This window comes from Macaca mulatta, chromosome 4, assembly GCF_049350105.2.
Source record: "Macaca mulatta isolate MMU2019108-1 chromosome 4, T2T-MMU8v2.0, whole genome shotgun sequence".
Classification (NCBI taxonomy): Eukaryota; Metazoa; Chordata; class Mammalia; order Primates; family Cercopithecidae; genus Macaca; species Macaca mulatta.
Window position 1 is genome coordinate 36,674,793 of NC_133409.1, and position 19,203 is coordinate 36,693,995.

The window sequence follows — 19,203 nt, forward strand, 5'->3', positions numbered from 1 at the left end:
TGGTGGATCTCAAACTGGCCTTAAGTGATCCTCCTGCCTCAGCCTCCCAAAGTGCTGGGATTACAGGTATGAGCCACTGCATCCAGCCAGGAATAAGTTTCTAGAACTTGAAAGACTCAAAAGAGGTTGGGGTTTAGAGTTCAGTTAGAGGAATTGTTATAGCTGAAAATGCATTGCCAACCATTTTCACTATGCCTACTTGTATTATACATAGGTAGATTCCTTAAGGTTTATTCATCTCAGGACCTGAAGGACTAGGATGTGTCCCTATTATCATATCCAAAATTTAGTGACTTAGAGATAATCTAATAATCTCTGATAATTCTGAAAAATGAAGAATTCAATGTGCAGAATCAATTAATTTGTAACAGAGACAGTCACCTACAAGCTAAGCCTTTATCAGAGGCCCCCTGACTTCCCCATCTAGGATTTTTTTGGCGTGTTTTTCAGGGTTGAAAGAGGATGGGGATATACTTACTATGTACCCACAATTTTTTTTTTATTAAAAAAAAAGAAAAGGGATGAGGGATGAGGATGAAGGAAGAGAGAAGTGAAATTCTGGCAGTGTAGGACATAAGGAATCACTTAGTAAAGATACAGAGTAAGAGTCAGTAGTACCTTGGTGATATGGTTAGGCTTTGTGTCCCCACCCAAATCTAATCTTGAATTGTAATCTCCACATGTTGAGGAAGGGAAGAGATTGGATTCTGGGGGTGGTGTCCCCCATGCTGTTCTTATGATAGTCAATTTTCATGAGATCTGATGGTTTTATAAGTGTTTGACAGTACCTCCTATGCACACATTCTCTTCTTTCTCCTGCCACCATGTAAAGAAGGTTCTTACTTCTCCTTTGCTTTCCACCATGATTGTAAGTTGCCTGAGGCCTCCCCAGCCATGGGGAACTGTGAGTCAATTAAAGCTCTTTTCTTTATAAATTACCCAGTCTCAGGTAGTTCTTTATAGCACTGTGAAAATGGACTAATATACTTGGTGTACAAAACTGGTATAGAATCAAGTTACATTTTGGAGAATACCAGGAAGAAGCATCTGAAAGGGCAACTGGAGTGTCAGAACCAGGTTAAGAGCAAGCTCTGTGGTGCAATGGATAGTGCATTGGACTTTAGCCTAGATTGAAAGAACCAGGTTAAGCTCAGCAACTAATGCTGGTGCTTTCACTGGTTAGGCCTATAGATGGAATTGGTGAAGTTGAGGGTATACCACACTAATTTTTAATTTTTCTAATTCTGAAACCCAAGCTCACCTGATTGTGGCAGTGGGGAATGTCCAAAATCTGTAGGATAGGGCAGGCTGGCAGACTTGCAACTCAGGCTAATGCTGCTGTTTTGGGAATGAATTTTTTCTCTGGTAAGCCTGTTTTTGCTTGTAAGGACTTCAGCTGATTGGATGAAGTGCACTCACGTTATTGAAGACAATTTCCTTTTTTAAAGTCAATTAATTGTAGTTTTTACCACATCTACAAAATATCATCACAACATCACCCTAGATTAGTGTTTGATTAAATAACAGGATACCGTGGCCTAGCCAAGTTGACACACACAACTAATCATCACAGCAGGAAGGAAAAGTAGGATTCCTAGCAACTGAAGGTAAGGTAGAGTCAGCGCACTGCCATGAGTGCAAGTAGGCAATCAGAACCCAGAAACCCATAAAAATGGAAGGCACATAACAAATGATTAGATAAAAGCCACAGATCCTAGGAATCCCCTAAATTTGAGACAAATTATGACATAGGTTTGGTCTTTGTTTTTAAAAAATAGGTATGATTCAACAGCAAAATACTCTGAAGAAGGAACTGGTGGCATTTCACTTCCGAGATATCACTAACTAAAAGAATCGTACATAAGTGACCAAGTCCCTTTGGTGGTCCTCTGACCTTATCTATAAAATCTGAACATCTGATGAGAATAATGACAAAATGTTTGCAGAAAAGAATTTGAATGTAAAGTGTTTAGACTGCCCTGAGCTACATATCAAATCACTAAGAGGGATATTTATTTATTTGTTTGTTTGTTTATTTATTTATTTTGAGACAGTCTCACTCTGTTGCCCAGGCTGGAATGCAGTGGCATGATCTTGGATCACCGCAACCTCCGCTTCCCAGGTGCCAGTGATTCTCAAGCTTCAGCCTCCCAAGTACCTGGGATTAGAGGCACGTGCCACCATGGGCCTGGCTAATTTTTGTATTTTTAGTAGAGATGGGGTTTCGCCATGTTGGCCAGGCTGGTCTCGAACTCCTGACTCCATGTGATCTGCCTGTCTCAGCCTTCTAAAGTGCTGGGGTTACAGGTGTGAGCCACCATGCATGGCTAAGTTTTGTATTTTTAGCAGACATCGGTTTTCAACATGTTGGCAAGGCTGGTCTCAAACTCCTGACCCAGGTGATCCTCCCGTCTCAGCCTTCCAAAGTGCTGGGATTACAGGTGTGAGCCACCATGCATGGCTAAGTTTTGTATTTTCAGCAGACACCGGTTTTCACCATGTTGGCAAGGCTGGTCTCGAACTCCTGGCCCAGGTGATCCTCCCGTCTCAGCCTTCCAAAGTGCTGGGATTACAGGTGTGAGCCACCATGCATGGCTAAGTTTTGTATTTTTAGCAGACATCGGTTTTCACCATGTTGGCAAGGCTGGTCTCGAACTCCTGACCCAGGTGATCCTCCCGTCTCAGCCTTCCAAAGTGCTGGGATTACAGGTGTGAGCCACCATGCCCGGGTGGGATATTTTAAAAATACTGCTGCCTTAGTCAAAACTACATAAGATCATTAAACTGAAGTGGAGCCTGGGCTTCAGAATTAGAAAAATAAAAAATTAAAAAGAAAGAAAAAAAACCCTCAAACTTCTCTGAGTACTTCTAGTTCATCCAGTCTGGAGAGTCAGGTGCCCACATTATTCAAATGTTTTTTTATTATGATTTTTAAACACATGATACTCCATGTGGTTCCCGGAAAGAAATCTGCAAGAACCTGGATTTGGTTGTCTTTATGGCATCTTCTAGTTCTAAAATGAATTCCTTCTGTATCAACAACTAATGCTGATGCTTTTGCTGGTTAGGGATATAGGTGGAATTGGTGAAGTGGGGGGTCTACTGAATCAAGGGAGTGATGGAAAAGACGAGCACAAACCCATAATGCCAGAAAGGAAAAGTGGCTTTCGTGCTGCCGATTTATTTTTTATTTATTTTTATTTTTTCATTTTTTTATATTTTTGAGACAGGGTCTCAGTCTTGTTGCCCAGGCTGGAGTGTAGTGGCATCATCTCGATTTCCTGGCCTCAAGTGATCATCCCACCTCAGCCTCCTGAGTAGCTGGTACTATAGGCATGTGCCACCACACCTGGCCAATTTTTTGAATTTTTAATAGAGACAGGATTTTACCTTGTTGCCCAGGCTGGTCTCCAATTCCTGGACTCAAGCAATCCTCCTGCCTCAGACACCCAACGTGTTGGGATTACAGGTGTGAGCCACCACAACTGGCTATTTTTTATTTTTTGTTACAGGGCCTCACTCTGTCTCTCGGGCTGGAGTTCAGTGGCATGATCATGTGGCAGGCCGGGTCTCACAAACAGGCAGGCCTCCATAACAACTGTTTCAGCACTGACTGAATGGTTAGGTTAAATATTAAAGACTGAGAGAGCCACTGCCCTTACACAAAAGCTGGAACGAGTAACAAAGGCCCACCAAGATTCTTGCCCAGGTCTTCCCCGGCCTTGAAGCATGAGAAGATAATGAAGGAATACTCACACTCCTTGTGACAAGACAGTCGTCAGGAGATTCCCAGCAGCTGCCGGGTGAGGTTTTCCTGGGGACCCTCCTGAGGGCTATCCCATGCGCAAAACCACACGTCCCTCTCCCTACCCGGAATAACGGAGATCAGGGTGGACATGCTCAAAGGGTAAAACCAGATTGTATACCAGGAGCCTATTATTTTCCTATCTGGGTTTGTTAAGCCGTTTGCCTGGTACTGCCAATAGGGCTCGCTTATATATCCACTTTGCATTTGGTTAAGATCAGTTTTGAGTGGGTTTTGAATCTGTTCTGCCTGAGTGTACCCACCCCCTCTTGTCTTTGTCTGAAATCTGTCTCTGCTTGTTTGTGTATCTGTCATGGCTCACTGCAGCCTCAAACTCTGGCCTCAAGGGATCCTCACACCTCAGCCTCCCCAGTAGCTGGGACTATTGGCATGCGCCACCATGCCTGGCTAATTTTTGTTGTTGTTGTTGTAGAGACAGATTCTCCCTATGTTGCCCCAGCTGGTCTCAAATTCCTGGACTCAAGCAATCCTCTTCCCCATGATTTTCAGAAATAGTGTGTAAATCCCATGTTTCAGACATGTTTAGTTAGAGTAGTGACGCAGTCATTGTATTTATATTGGAATGCATTCTTTTCATATTTTTTTTTCTCACTGCTTTTAGGGTTGGAAGAGTTTAGTTAGAGTACTGTTTTCCAAAGGGTGTGCTGCAGTCTACAGGATTCTGATAATCTTTTCATCAGAGAAGAGTACTCAAGCTTTATTTAATCAAGGGGGTTATTATAGAACTCATGTTCCATGGAATCACACTTTGAGAATGACTGCCTTAGGGTCACTGAAAGTAGAAGAGCTTAGCATCCACTATTTGCTAAAATTCTCTTTGGCCAACACAATTATTAATTTAGCTTCTTTCGTCACAAAACTGTAACCCCTTTTCAGCATGGAGTACACTTGCTAGGATGCACCAGTCTAGATAAATAAGAAAATAGTGAATTTAAATTGATTAGTGAAAATTGCTTGGATTTGGGGAGTTAGAAGTCTTGGGTATCAGTTCTAGTTCTGGCACCTAGTAAATAAGTAACTTTGAGCCTTAATGTGCTCACCTAAAAACAAGAATAAAATGTTTATAAGGGATATTGTTGAGTTTGACTTGAGCTAATGTGTATACAAACTTGTCAAATTGTGAACACTGTAAAAAGCAAGGCATAATTATCACAGAGCTATGTACTTTATATTGGTTCAGTAGGGTTTCAGAATTTCTACTATAGTCAAAGCACATTTTGCTATATTGATTTTCAACTGCTATGAAGTTTATAGAAAACCAGAAAGTCTAAAATTTCTGTGACAAGGCTTTTTGTTTGGGGTTATTTTTAAAGAAAACAGAAGATCAGATTGTATTAAAATTTGATGATTGCATTATTCTTGTTATATATGTCTTGACTAGTATTTAGTAAAAGTTATAAGGAAAAAAGGAGCAGTTGTCTGCAATATACTAGAAAGGAACTTGAATCTTTTCACACTATTATTACTACATTTTTCCTCTCTCCAGATTGCCCAATCACTGAAGAGCTGTGATGTTCCTAAACAGTTAAAAGTCAAGCACAGCTATGTAACTCATACAATTTATCTTTGCCAGACTAGACGAAAGAAGGAGCACTACCGCATTCTGATAAAACAGGTCTATGCAGCTACCAGGATAATGGAATCTATGTTGACTTTAGCAACAGAACAACCTGTTAAGAAGAACACTCTTAAGAAATATAAAATAGCTTGCATTGTAAGTACAATTCTTATTTTTAGTCTTTCCAGTTTTGTGACAAATGTTAAAAGTATGATTTCCCATTTACATTGCTTTGTGTTGCTATTAAAATGTAAACTTTTAAGTAACTGTATTAAGTATTATCCCTTATGAAAACTCTAATGCAAATTAATATATTAAATCATATTTTACAAGAAATTTGAGTAACAACAAGGTAACATTTCATTAACCTCAGAAGTTGGAATCCATGACAGAATGCTTTGTGATACTGATTTTTTGCATGATTATAACTACCTCTCAATCACTTTTTTATGGCATGAGTATTTTAAGACAAGAAAGTGAAAAATTAAAATAATCATGTCCTATTATTTACTGAACCAACAATTTTATCCTATTTTACTTCACTCCCAGAGATAGTCTCTTTTGCCTATTTTCTCTTTCTTGTCCTTTTATGTGGTAAGATCTCCTGCCACCATTCCTCAGCCCCCCAAAAAAAAATTCCTTGATTTTTTCTTTTTTCTTTATTTTTCTTAATTTAAAAATTTTTTTCTTTTTCTTTTTACTCCAGAAATATGCTTATCCATTTCCTTGATTTTATTACTCTCTCTTTTCCCTTCACCATCAAACTTTTGGGGAAAAGAGAACTCATTTCATTGCTTCAGTTTTCTCAGCCCCCAACCATTCCTTCGTGCTCCAGCTTTGTTTCTCCTGTACTAAGTCCCCGACTCAAAAGTCAGTCCTCCTCATCCTTTGTCCACTTGAATGTTCATAACAACAATAACTGCCTGGTACTTTCTCATTCTGAATTATTCTCTCCCCTTGCTTCTTCCACCATGACACTGACATTTTCATTTTTTGTGACTTTTTCTTTTTCTGCATTCTTAGCCAACAATTTCTCTATTCTCATGAAAATTACAACACAAGCTTCACTAAACCCTATCTAAGATCTCTTAAGAAATCTCATGTTCTCTAATAGTCTTTTTAATTTTTATTTTATTTTTGAGATAAGGTCTCCCTCCGTTGGGATCTCAACTCACTGCAACCTCTGTTTCCCAGCTCAGGTGATCCTCCTGCCTCAGCCTCCTGAGTACATGCTACAAGGCTCAGCTAAGTTTTTGTGAGTTTTCTTTTTCTTTTCTTTTCTTTTTTTTTTTTTTTTTTTTTTTTTTTTTTTTTTTTTTTTTGTGGAGACTGGGTTTCACCATGTTTCCCAGGCTGGTCTCAAACTTCTGGATCAAGTGATCCACCTACCTTGGCCTCCCAAAGTGCTGGGACTAAAGGAATGAACCACTGCACCTGGCTTCTAGTGGTTTTAAGAGTCATATACCCAGCCAAGAATTCCAAGTAATCCACTAGCTCCAACTTTTTGCCCAGTCTCTGTCACACAATTTCTTTTTTAAAAAGATGTTATTGTTTTGTTAATATGTATATTTTTAGAGACTGGGTCTCGCTATGTTGCCTAGGCTGTTCCTGAACCCTGGGCTCAAGCGATCCTCCCACTCAGCCTCTTGCGTAGCTGGGGACTATGCATGTGCCCCAGTGCACTAGCCTGTTTCAAATGCCTGCTTCCTGACTCCTGACTCAGTACCTTATACCAAAACTAATTGCATTATTTTTTCACACCTATCTTGCTGCAGTTTTTCCCTGTATCCCACACTTTAAGGTCACCACTATTCTCTGTCTCTCCAGAATTGTTTCAAGAAGTAAATAAAACAACGTAAAATAATGTGTGTAAGTATTAAGCCCAGTAACAAAATAAATCCTGAATATATTCCAGTTATTCTTTATCCTTCTGGGAATTTCAATTTCAGAGTATTCTTTACAGCTGTTATGCTAATATATAGATATATTTTTTGTTTGTTTGTTTTGTTTGTTTGTTTTTTTGGAGACACATTCTTTCTCTGTTGCCCAGGCTGGAAGACAGTGGCATGTTCATAGCTCACTGTAGCAACTCGGGCTCCAACTTGGGCTCAAATGATCTTCCCATCTCAGCCTTCTGAGTAGCTGGGACTTTAAGCATGTTTATTATATTTATCCTAGCTTATCAATTCAGGACATTATAAAATCTTCCACAGCAAAATTTGTGCATCATTAATTTCCCTTCTTTGTATCTTTCTAGTGGTTTTTGAGTATATAATGAAGTTCAATATTTTTAAATCATTGTTTCAAAAGTACCCTGATGTCTTCAAACTTTTACTAAAGTTTCATTTAAACATTTTGAAGGTATCTGCTGTGTTTCTAGCACTCTTTGTTTAGCCCAGTTAAAGCCAAATGATGTGTTCTCAGTGGTTTTTGACATTCAGAGTATTCTCCCCACTTTGTTCACCACGTAACATCATTTTAGATATATGTGCACCCCAATATCATGAAGATTTTTTGGAATTACATATTTATAGTAAACGATTATAAAGGCTTAAAAATAGACTTCTTAGGCACAGCACAGTGGCTAGTGCCTATAATCCCAGCACTTTAGGAGGCCGAGATAAGAGGATCGCTTGAGGCCAGGAGTTCCACACCAGCCTGGTCAACATAGTGAGACCTCCAACTCTAAATAATAATAATAATAATAAGCCTTTTACTCTCAAGGAGCTCACAGAATAATGTAGAAAACAAGCCACAAATATATGGAACAAATACAAAATCATGAAGAAACAGATTCTAACATTAAACATTGTGAAGTTTTAAAGAATCTTAAGAACAGCTAGATGTTGTTGATTTTTCTAGCAAGTTAGAACAGCCAAAGTACCAAAGATAAGGTGTAAACCAAAATATGTTAATTTGTAAGTCTATGACGTGTGGGGTTTAGCAGAAGGAGTTCCCCAATGTTGTTTTTCTCTTTTGTAGTAACTCTAGTTTCAGTCGCCTGTGTCTTCTAAGCACCATGACAAGGGATGAACTGCTAATGGTGTTATTTAGTAAATATTTATGTTCATTTTTTTCCCTCCATCCTCTCCACTGAATGAATACATACTGAAAGGTCACTGACCCTTGGGCTAACTTTGAGACTTCACGTAAGAATTGTTTTCTTAGTATTTTAACATAGCTTCCCCAATGGTTGAACTCACTTCCATTGTAAACATTAGATGTGTTAATTTTCCAGTTGACTTTCAGAATGAAATCAACCCTCAAAAAAAAAAAAAAAAAAAAAATCGTGTAGTTCTTAATTACCTAAGCAAAATCTGATTTTTTCTTTTGTGAAAGTTTTTTGTGTGTGTGTCTGAAACTATAACAAAGGTTATTGTAAAATACTTTCCTAAGTAATTTGATTGTGTGTCCTTTTGCCATTCTTCATGACAACACACAGTATTCAAGCCCTGTCATCCAGCATACTTATCTCTGGACTTCATGTAAGATCAAAGAGGGCAGCTAGAAGAATTCTCTTTAATTGTATCAGAGTTTAATCTAATCATAGCATGAAGTTCGTTACACTAAAGGGCTTTGTCAGCAGAGTGATAATGAATGACACAAACAATCTTTGGTCAGGCAGTTTCCAAATTACCTAACTGGTTTGTATGAGTGGAAGACCAAAGCAGATCATTTGCCAGTTAACTATTTGGACAATATATTTTTATGCATGTTAAATATTATCATCATCCTGTGATAGAGTAGGAAAAAAAAAAGCTCTGCTCCTTTAGAATGAGGCAGTTAAGGATTTAATCGTTCTGGAATTATTTTCAATAAATGATCTACAAATGGGTGCCTGGTTTAAAAAAAATGGCCCAGAAAAATGGTTTTATGGTTTTAATTCTTAACTTTAACTCAATTTGCAGTTAAGTTCATTGCATTTGAATGGTAAATGTGTTTGAATTTGAAGATCTGTAATAATTGGTATCTTTAAATTCTTCCAAAATATTCTTTCTTATTTTCAAGCATTAAATAAAATACTATACCTCTAGTTAGGCCAGATACTAGATCATTGTTGGATCTGGTATCTGGCATAACTAGCATGCTGCAGGTACTTAGAGAGAATACTGAGAAAGGGTGGTTATTTGTATCTGTGTAATTTTTTAAAACATTATAAAAGCTACTTTTTCTTTTTTGCAATAGGTTCTTCTTGCTTTGTTGGTGATCATGTCACTTGGATTAGGCTTGGGGCTTGGACTCAGGAAACTGGAAAAGCAAGGTATACCCCTCAGTCTTTTCTCTGAGCATTCCCTTATTTCTTCTCTCTTCGGGCCTTAATTCGTTAAAATGTATCTCCCATCCCAAGCCTCCTCTGTCCTCCATGCAGCATTCTGCTCCTAGACATCTCCCACTCTGCACTCTACTTATCTGGAGCCCACATCTGTGGTTGGCATTGCTCACTGTACTTTCTGGACTTTACTTTTTCACCCTGCTCATTTGAGATTCATTATCATTCCAGTGTGTTTTTCTCTTACCTTTCTCCACCCCCCCTTTTTTTTTTTTTTTGGCAGGGTCTCACTCTGCCTTTCAGGCTGGAGTGTAGTGGCACAATCTCGGCTCACTGCAGCTCCTCCCTGCCCTCAGGTGATCCTCCCATACTTGAGCTTCCCAAGTAGCTGGGACCACAGGTGGGTGCCACCACACCCGGCTAATTTTTGCAGTTTTGGTAGAGATGGGGCTTCACTATGTTGCCTAGGCTGGTCTCGAACTCCTGGGCTCAAGTGATCCAACCACTTCAGCTTCCCAAAGTGATGGGATTACAGGTGTGAGTCGCCATGCCCGGCCCTTCTTCATCTTTATAATGGACTTTGGTAAGTGGATCGCAGGCTTTTCATTCTGCTCCCACTGTCATTTTCAACATCTGATGACAAAGTATCTAGCCACTTAGTCTTGAAAGTCTTTGTTGCTTCATTCTCATGACCTCCTGCCACTACCCTGTGCCTTGACACCATGCTAGAGCTGTTCTACCTTTAAAATCTCTTGGTTCTTGATTGGGCAGTGCCAAATTTTTGAAAAGTAGTGCATAATAATATCTTCAAAAAATTTGTTTCTCATAAGAAGCAAAGAAAAACAGGAGAAATATGTCCCCAAATATAAAAATACCTCACATTCCTTTTGCTGTATTTCATTATTATGAATAGTAAATGCACCACTTACAAATGACAATATAAAAAGAATTACCTATAATCTTTTTACATATTATTTTATTACTTTTACTAAGGTGAAGTATAAGGCCAGTTGCATTCACGTCCCTCCCTTTCTGTTGTTTGTTTTTTGAGACAAGGTCTCACTTTGTTGCTCAGGCTGAGTGCAGTGGCGTGATCACGGCTTACCACAGCCTCCATCTCCTGGGCTCAAGTGATCCTCCCACCTCGGCCCCTCAAGTCCCTGGTATACAGGCATGCACTACCACACCTGGTTAATTTTTTATTTTTGTGTAGACATGGGGTCTCACTATGTTGTTCAGGCTGGTCTCAAACTCCTGGATGCAAATGATCGTCCCACCTTGGCTTCTTGAAGCATTGGGATTGCTGGTGTGAGACACTGTGCCCAGCACCCTCACCCCATTTTTGTCTTCTTAAAAATTTTATGAGCAATAATCATACCTCAAATAAACCTCATTGGCTACTATACTGCCACTGCACAAAGCTCTGGACCCCTTTTTAAATTTGACTAAAACCTTCTAGTGTGACTCCAGTGGAGTAAGTCTCATTGCTGCAGCATTAGGAAGCCTCATTAAGGTTAACTGGCAATTTTCCAGTCATGTATCTACTTGAGAAATACTCAGTTTCCCTAATATGACCTAGGAGCACAGTAGAACTGAAAAGTTGAATAATTGCTGGAAGATTACTATCTTCCCTTGGTCACTTGGCTGTTGTGTTTCTGGGCCATGGTGCCATTCCTTGATCAAAGAAATGTTGACAGGCCATTTCAGTGGTATTGTTTTGACGTTAGTACACACAAATGGGCATCATTTCTTGGCTATTTTACCCCCTAAATCACGTAAATTGATTGCAAAAGGCATATCTAATGTCTGAACAAAACCTCCTTTTGTTCCAGCTCTTTCATTCACTTTAGTACACCCATTGGCTGGCTTCCCAGAGTCATTTTTCCTTGTCCTCTTCCTTTCATCTGAGTTGATCAGCCCTATGTGGCAGCACTCTCTTCCCTCTCCCCGGCAGGGCATTGGTAATTAACTCCAGCCTCTTTTTGCCAGCATCCTTAACATAGTCATCCTGTTTACTACTCATTTTTCCACTGCATCTATTCTCCTAAACCCCAACCCTGAGTCATTTTCACCATTTTCCACTCCAGTTAACTCACCTTCCATAGGCATTATGTATTTTTTTTTCTAATGTGAGTTTTAAAATCTGTGCATGTTCTTACAGACTTACTGTCATGACTACACATATTTTTTGATTGAACATTATATGCTTGGTATTATTACAATTACTGGAGATAAAGTGGTGAAGACAAGAGACAAAATCCTTCCAGGAGTTTATATTTTAGCATGCAAGACAGACAGTAAAAATATAAATAAAAAAATATATATATAATAAGATAAACTGCTAAGAAATAAGTAAAGCCCAAAAGAAGGAATCAGGGTCGTGTGTGTGTGTGTGTGTGTGTGTGTGTGTGTGTGTGTGTGTGTGTATGAAATAATTTTTGAGTAATGACTGAAGCAAGTGAGACAGAAACATAGGGACTGTTGGGGAGAAACATTCCAGGTCAGAAGGACTATGAAGTGCAAAGACCAAAGGCAGGAGCTTGCCTGGCATGTTCCCTTTAAGGAATAATAAAGAGGCTATGAACTAGAACTAAAAACACTACAGAGAGGTGGTCATAAAATGAGACCTATTAAATAAAGAGGAGCCCGATCAAGTAAAGGTTAGTATGTCAAACCCTGGTCTTCAGCTTTCATTCTGAGTGTGACAAGAACTGATTGCACGATTTGGGCAGAGGAATGATATGCTCTGGTTTGCTTTTTAATAGAATCCCTAGGGCTACTCTGTTATGAATAGATGGTAGAGTGAGAGCAAAAGTAGAGAGACCAATCAGGAGATTATTCCAATAATCTGGGCAAGCCTTATGTCTTAAACCAGGGCAGTAGCATTGTAGCTGGTAAGAAGTATTTGGATTCTGGATCTATTTTAATGGGGTAGATAGATTTTATTGAAAGACTGGATTTGGAGTAAGAAAGAGAGGTCAAGAATGACCCCAGAATTTTTGCTTGAACATCTGGAAATATAAATTTCCATAATTGAGTTGGGGCAGATTGTAGAAGGAGCTGATTTGGGGAGAAAAATCAGGGGCTCAGTTTTGGACCTGTTAAATTTGCTAATTCTATTGGACGTCCAAGTGCAGAAGTCAAGAATGTAGTTGGACATATGAGGCTGGCTTTAGAGGTGAAGTCCTGCCTGGGCATATACTGTGTTGCTTGTCAACATATGTGGGATTTAAACCATGACACTGGGGTAGAACAACCTTAAAGAATTGGGAAGGTGAAGGGGAAAAGCAAAGAAGACTAGGAAGGAGCAGCCAGGAATGTGAGAGGAAAGCCAGGTGACTAATGTATTCTAGAAACCAAGTGCAGAAAGGTTTGGTAAGAGGAGAGCATATGAAAAAACATAAAGACCATCTATGTAAATGGTTGTGATATATCTAAATCTACATTTTTTTTTCTAGTTTTTCATTGAGCACTTTTTGAGACCCATCAGAATTGTCATGCATACATCTGTTCTTATGCTTCTACTGTGTGCTACTTTTTGGCATGTACCCAACTTGCCAACCAACCTATGCTCTCTCCTGGTGCTGAATACCCAAATTGGCTTTAGTTCCTCACCACCACATAAATACTGCAGGTTCCCTTACAAACCTGTATGATAAGTACTTTGCCATAGACCAAGGAATGAAGTTTCAGGAAGTTAGGGTTTTTATCTCCTTAACTCAGGTATGTAGTCCCAGGTTGCTTTCTAGAATGGCTGCTTCAGCCTACCCTACCTTCCTTTACCTCACCTCTCCACCAGCTATTGCCATTATTCAGCTCTCTAATTTTTGGCAATGTGAAGTTGGGTATGGAATAAAGTCTTTCATTTTAGTTTCTATTTCTCTGTCCTGTTGCTCTAATCCATGTTGGTTGTTCTCTTGGTCTTGTGGATGGTTGAGATTTCCATTAGCCCATCTATTGTGTTAGATCCCATGATTTTAAAATCTCTTTCTTCTTGTTTCATTTTCTCATTTTGCTAAAGAACAACTTGATAGCTTTCTAAAACAGGATGCATGAAAGAGATAACTTGAGTCTTTGCCTATGTAAAGACGTATCATTCTAACCTAATACTTGACAGTTTGGCTAGGTATTGAATTCTAAGATGGAAATAATTTGTTTTTCTAGAAATCTGAAGGTATTACTTTACTGTCTTATAGCATCCAGTGTTGCTTTTAATATATTTGGTATTTTAATACATTTCTGATTAGTGATCCTTTGTAGGTTGCTCATAATCTCTCTGTGGAGGCTTTCAACATCTCTTAATCCTGTTGATCTTTTGCCCTGGGAAACTTGGTGGACAACTATGATGTAATAATTTATGCTCTTCAATTCTGGAAAATTTTATAATATGATTTCTTTAATAACATAAGCTCCATTTCCTCTTTCACTTTGAGGCCTTACCTCCCTGTTCTAAGATCAGTTAATTAGCAGCCTTAGTTATAACTGCACAGTTTCTTGGTTATACAAGACAACAAACTCGAAGTCTCAGCAATTAGGACTTGGAATCTTCTTGTGGACCACAATTCTGCTTACCATATCTCTACTGAATTTTTCTTTACTTCTCTCATATTTTTACTTCCAAGACCACCCTGAATGTGGGGTCTTTTTTAAAAAATTATGGTTCTCTTATTTTGTTGACACAGTATCTTCTCTATTTTCTGAGGATCTCAGTACTCTGTGTGTGTGTGTGTGTGTGTGTGTGTGTGTGTGTGTGTGTGTGTGTGTGTGTTGTTATTTTAACTCTTTTGCTCCCTGCATTATTTCCTTTTCAATCAAGTTTTTCTTTGATGTTGTTTGTTGGGTGTTTGTCTTTCAAGTAGGTTGCTATCCTGCTATCCTCAAATGTCTGGGGACCATCTGTTCCTTTTCAGAGTAAGGGTTGCTTTTTCTTATCACAGTTACCCCCCTTTATGTCTATTGTCTCTGTGATGAAAGCCACTCCTTATTCCTCCAGATTATGAGCTTCCTAGTCTGGAGTGGGAGGCAGGGTGAGTAGTCACTGCTTCACATCCAAGCTTTTACCAATTCTCCTACATTTAGCCTTGTGCCTGTTCCCCTCTTCTCTTACCTAATGTCCCCTGTTTCTCTTACTTAATGACCTCTTCTCTTACCTAATGACACCCTGGGACCTCCCTTCTAGGGTCCTAAGGGAAAGCCCTTGGCTTTTTTTTTTTTTTTTTAATTTCCAGGACTCCTTCCTCTTAGGCACCTAGTTGTTGCTTCCTTCATTCTGCGATTTCTGTCTTTCAAAATTCTTTTTCTGCTTCTATCTTCTATTACTTGATTTAGAGTATTTATATCTTTTTGTAAACTATTTTCCTCTTCTTTTTGTGAAGATTTGTGGAATTTGAGGAGATGGAAGAGGTAAATGAGTTTTATCAACCAGCTACTTTTTTTTCTTTTTGCCTCTCGAGTAGCTAGGACTAAAGGCACGTGCCACTGCACCCAGCTAATTTTTGTATGCTTTGTAGAGATGGAGTTTCGTCATCTTGCCAAGGCTTGTCTCAAACTCCTGAGCCCAGGCGATCTGCCTGCCTTGGCCTCCCAAAGTGCTGGGATTACAGGCATGAGCCACTGCACCAGGCCTCAACCAGCTACTTTTAAAAAGAAAACTGTATTCTATTTTGTAGTTCGCTTTTTTTCCAATAATAACATAAACATTTCTCGAAATCATTAAAACCGTGAACAATAATGTTTTAAAATAACTTCTACTGGCATCCAGAAATGCTTATAATGTTATTTTATGTAGATATAATAATTTAATAAGTCATCTCTTTCATGTATATTAAGACTATTTCAGTTGTTAAAATATTTTTGAAATTATGTATAACACTATGGAGAACATTTCTCAACATAGATCTTTGTATGTTTCTTTAGTATAAAGTCTGGAAGTGAAATTGCTGAAATCAAAGGATATAAAGATTTTTTCAATTAATAAAAAATTTTAAGCATACAAAAGTAGGAATACTAATTTAATAAATGTCTATGTATCATCACCCCACTCTATGAATTCATGACCAATCCTGTTTTATTTATACCTTTCTCCATAACCTCCTCTACATATTATTTTGAAGCAAATACTTGACATTATTTCATTTCTATAAACATTTCATTGTGTATTTCTAAAAGGTAAATTAATGTTTCATAATATTGGAGATAAATATTTTAAAGAAAATGTTTTCCACTTTGTAGATAGACTTTTCAAATATTAGTTTTGCATGGGTAATATAATCTCATTATTTATTTAAAAGGTTTTCTTCCATTGCCATATAATAGCTATCATGTTTCCCTCCTCAGAAATAGCTAAGATTATTATCACATTATTGTATATTCTTATAGAAATTTTATAACAGCAACTTTGTATTTGTGTTTTCATGTACTCCTTTTGCCTTTCTGCCTTTCTGCATCTTTCTTTTCTTAAAATTCACATTTTACAGCTTTTGTTTCATATTGTAAAATAACATTCCTGAAAGATTTTGTGAATTTATACTACCAATAACTGTATATCTCATTGATTTGTTAGTGAAAAATGATCATATTTTTCTTATGTTCACTAACTTTTTACAGAGTGCTTTGAAAATCGTCTAAGTCTTCTGTTTGATGTTTTTTGGGGTCAAACTATAGTAGGATGAATTCAGGAGATCTAATGCTCTGATAATTATTACTTTTAGTGCCTGTTATGTCAGTCCTCATTGTCCTTAACCTTTCTTGCCTATTTTGGAAATGAGTATTCTAAAATACTGTCCTTAACCGCTTAACTCCTGAGACATTTCTATTTTGATAAGCTCCTAAAATTTTTTTGTATATGTTGTGAGGCAAGAATGTCAAGAGATTCCTTACCCTATATAGCTAGCCAGTTGTCCCATTACTGTGTGTTATTCACTGTTACTTTGCAGTTACCACTTAAAATTTTTTATTATATAAAGTCTCTACAATTATATCTGCATTATTTATCACTTAATCTGCAATTACCAGCACAGTGCCTGAAACATAATGATGCTAAAATAAATATTCATAGAATAAATAAGTAAATAAATTAATTTAAAATTATGCAGTGGTTTTCAAGGGAGAGAAACAAGTTGTGCATAGTTGAACTTTCCCACACATACTACTATACCCTCCTTGCCTTCAAACAACTCCTTTAGAATGCAAAGTAGAAAGCAAGTATCATAGGGAATTATAGATAATTTTCAATGGGAATCCCTAGCAAGGAGAAATGATATTTAGCTGGGCACACACTCCTTGCACAGTGAGAACTACAGAATTCCCATTGCTTCTTATTGCTAATATGCTGATGACTCCAAGTCAGTATCCTTAGTTTATGCCTCTCTTTCCTGAGTTTCAGACTCAAATATTCAGATCCCCTCCTAAATATGTATTTGCTTAGATATCTGGAAAACTGAACTTCCCTTTTTTTAGTGCCTTAGCCTTACATTTTGGAAGTCATCTTTGGCTCATTCCTCTTCTTCACTCTTTATATAAACCTGAACTCAAACTAATTGCACTTTAATTTCTCTTATCTCTATTTACATCTTCCTTATGTCTACTGCTACTATCTTCCTTCAGGCCCTTATCATTTTTGGTTTGGGTTAAAATTTCTTGCTTAGTTCAAGAGTTTCCATCCCTACCCTACTCACCTATTTTCCAGAGTGGCTTTCTAAAACACAGATCTAATTCATTACTCTCTGCTTACTCTTTAATGACTTCCCATTACCAAAGATTGGGCTTCAAGCCTCTTAGTATGGCATATGCACCTTTCCTCACTCTAGTCCACCTCTACCTTTGAACTCTACCCCTTAGCCATCATAACCCATCTGCTATTCTCCAAATATGCCTTCCTTAGCTTCACTGATTTTTAAAATCTTGATCCTTTCTCAAGACTCAATGGTGTCCTTGAATCCCCTTGCTAGTTTTTGTCCCACCCCATGTGCTCCCATGTACTTCTTGAACACATTATTATTATTATTATTATTATTATTATTAAGGCAGAGTCTTGCTTTGTCGCCCAGGCTAGAGTTCAGTGGCACAATCTCAGCTCACTGCAACCTCTGCCTCCCGAGTTCAAGCAATTCTCCTGCCTCAGCCTCCCAAGTAGCTAGGACCACAGGTGTGCACCACCATGCCTGGTTAACTTTTGTATTTTTAGTAGACATGGGGTTTTGCCATGTTAGCCAGACTGGTCTCAAACTCCTGACCTCAAGTGATTCTCCCGCCCTGGCCTCACAAAGTGTTGGTATTACAGGCGTGAGCCATGGCGCCTGGACATATCAGTGTCATTATTTATTACATTGCACTGGTAGATCTTGTAGCACCATAAAAATCATCTAGTTGTCTGTCGTAGTCTGTGCCATGTACTTCCTGTATGCTTCCACTGTTTAAGTATGAGATATTGAATAGCTGCTAAACGTTGGGGCCCTATTTCCTTTACTTTGCAGGCAGCTGCAGGAAGAAGTGCTTTGATGCATCATTTAGAGGACTGGAGAACTGCCGGTGTGATGTGGCATGTAAAGACCGAGGCGATTGCTGCTGGGATTTTGAAGACACCTGTGTGGCATCAAGTATGAGTTCTGAGAATAAGTTTATTAGCATGTTGGTTGTGCCACTATTAATACATGTCAAATTTTTTTCTTTTCTTTCCTTTTGTTTGAGACAGAGTGTCACTCTGTTGCCTAGGCTGGAGTACAGTGGCATGATCATGGCTAACTCTATTCTTAATCTCCTGAGTCCAATTGATCTTTCCACCTCAGCCTCCTGAGTATCTGGGATCACAGGCATGCAGCACCACACCTGGCTAATTGTTTTTAACCCCATCTCTACTAAAAATACAAAACTTAACCATGTTGCCTAGGCTGGTCTTGAAACTCCTGGGCTCAAGCAATTCTCCCACCTTGGCCTCCCAAAGTGCTGGGATTATAGGCATGAACCACTGTGCCAGGTCTGTGTCCAAATTTTAATCTACATACCTTGTGTATTAGTTTCCTAGGGTTGCCATGACAAAGTACCACAGACTGGGTGGCTTAGCCAACGGAAGTTTGTTTTCTCACAGTTCTGGAGACTGGAAGTCCAACTTTTAGGTGTTGGCAGGGTTGGGTCCTCCTGAAGACTCCAAAAGAGAATCTGCTCCATGCTTCTCTCCTAGCTTCTGGTGGGTCCTGGCAATCTTTGGCTTGTGGCAGCACAGCTCCAGGCTCTGCCTTCATCTTCACATAATCTGTGTCTCTTCACATAGTCTTTGTCTGTGTCTATGTTTAAATTTTCCCTTTTAATAAGAACACCAGTCATACTGGATTAAGGCCCACCCTAATGACCTCATTTTACTTAATTATCTACAAGTAATTTTTTTTTGAAACAGTCTCACTCTTATCTATAAGTAATTTTTTTTAAACAAAGACAGAAATGAAATAGTCTGTCATTTCTACTTCACTAATTAGCTAGAATGTTCTACAATGAGAAATATCCATGAAGCAAAATGTTTTGTTTTTGCTAATTTTTGTTAAGATTTTAAAAATT

General features: G+C 38.4%; 1 protein-coding gene and 1 non-coding gene across 7 annotated transcripts in view; one reads left to right on the top strand and one right to left on the bottom strand.

Annotated features, from left to right (window-relative positions):
• The first annotated feature begins 3,591 nt into the window (after positions 1-3,591).
• ENPP3 (ectonucleotide pyrophosphatase/phosphodiesterase 3) overlaps positions 3,592-19,203 on the top strand; it is a 98,779-nt gene continuing 83,167 nt past the window's right edge. For 2 of the 6 annotated variants that reach the window (XM_015137433.3, XM_077999430.1), the window contains exons 1-4: positions 3,592-3,803; positions 5,400-5,540; positions 9,570-9,645; positions 18,129-18,251. In XM_015137433.3, the coding sequence (XP_014992919.3) occupies positions 5,463-5,540; positions 9,570-9,645; positions 18,129-18,251 (277 nt within the window). In that variant the 5' untranslated portion in view covers positions 3,592-3,803; positions 5,400-5,462. Of the gene's footprint in view, positions 3,804-5,312; positions 5,541-9,569; positions 9,646-18,128; positions 18,252-19,203 lie in introns of all 6 variants that reach the window. The other 4 variants (XM_015137432.3, XM_015137435.3, XM_077999432.1 and 1 more) reach the window with 3 other exon arrangements.
• LOC144340781 (U4 spliceosomal RNA) lies at positions 10,936-11,077 on the bottom strand. Its single transcript, XR_013417096.1, has one exon. It is a non-coding gene; the product is annotated as a U4 spliceosomal RNA (small nuclear RNA).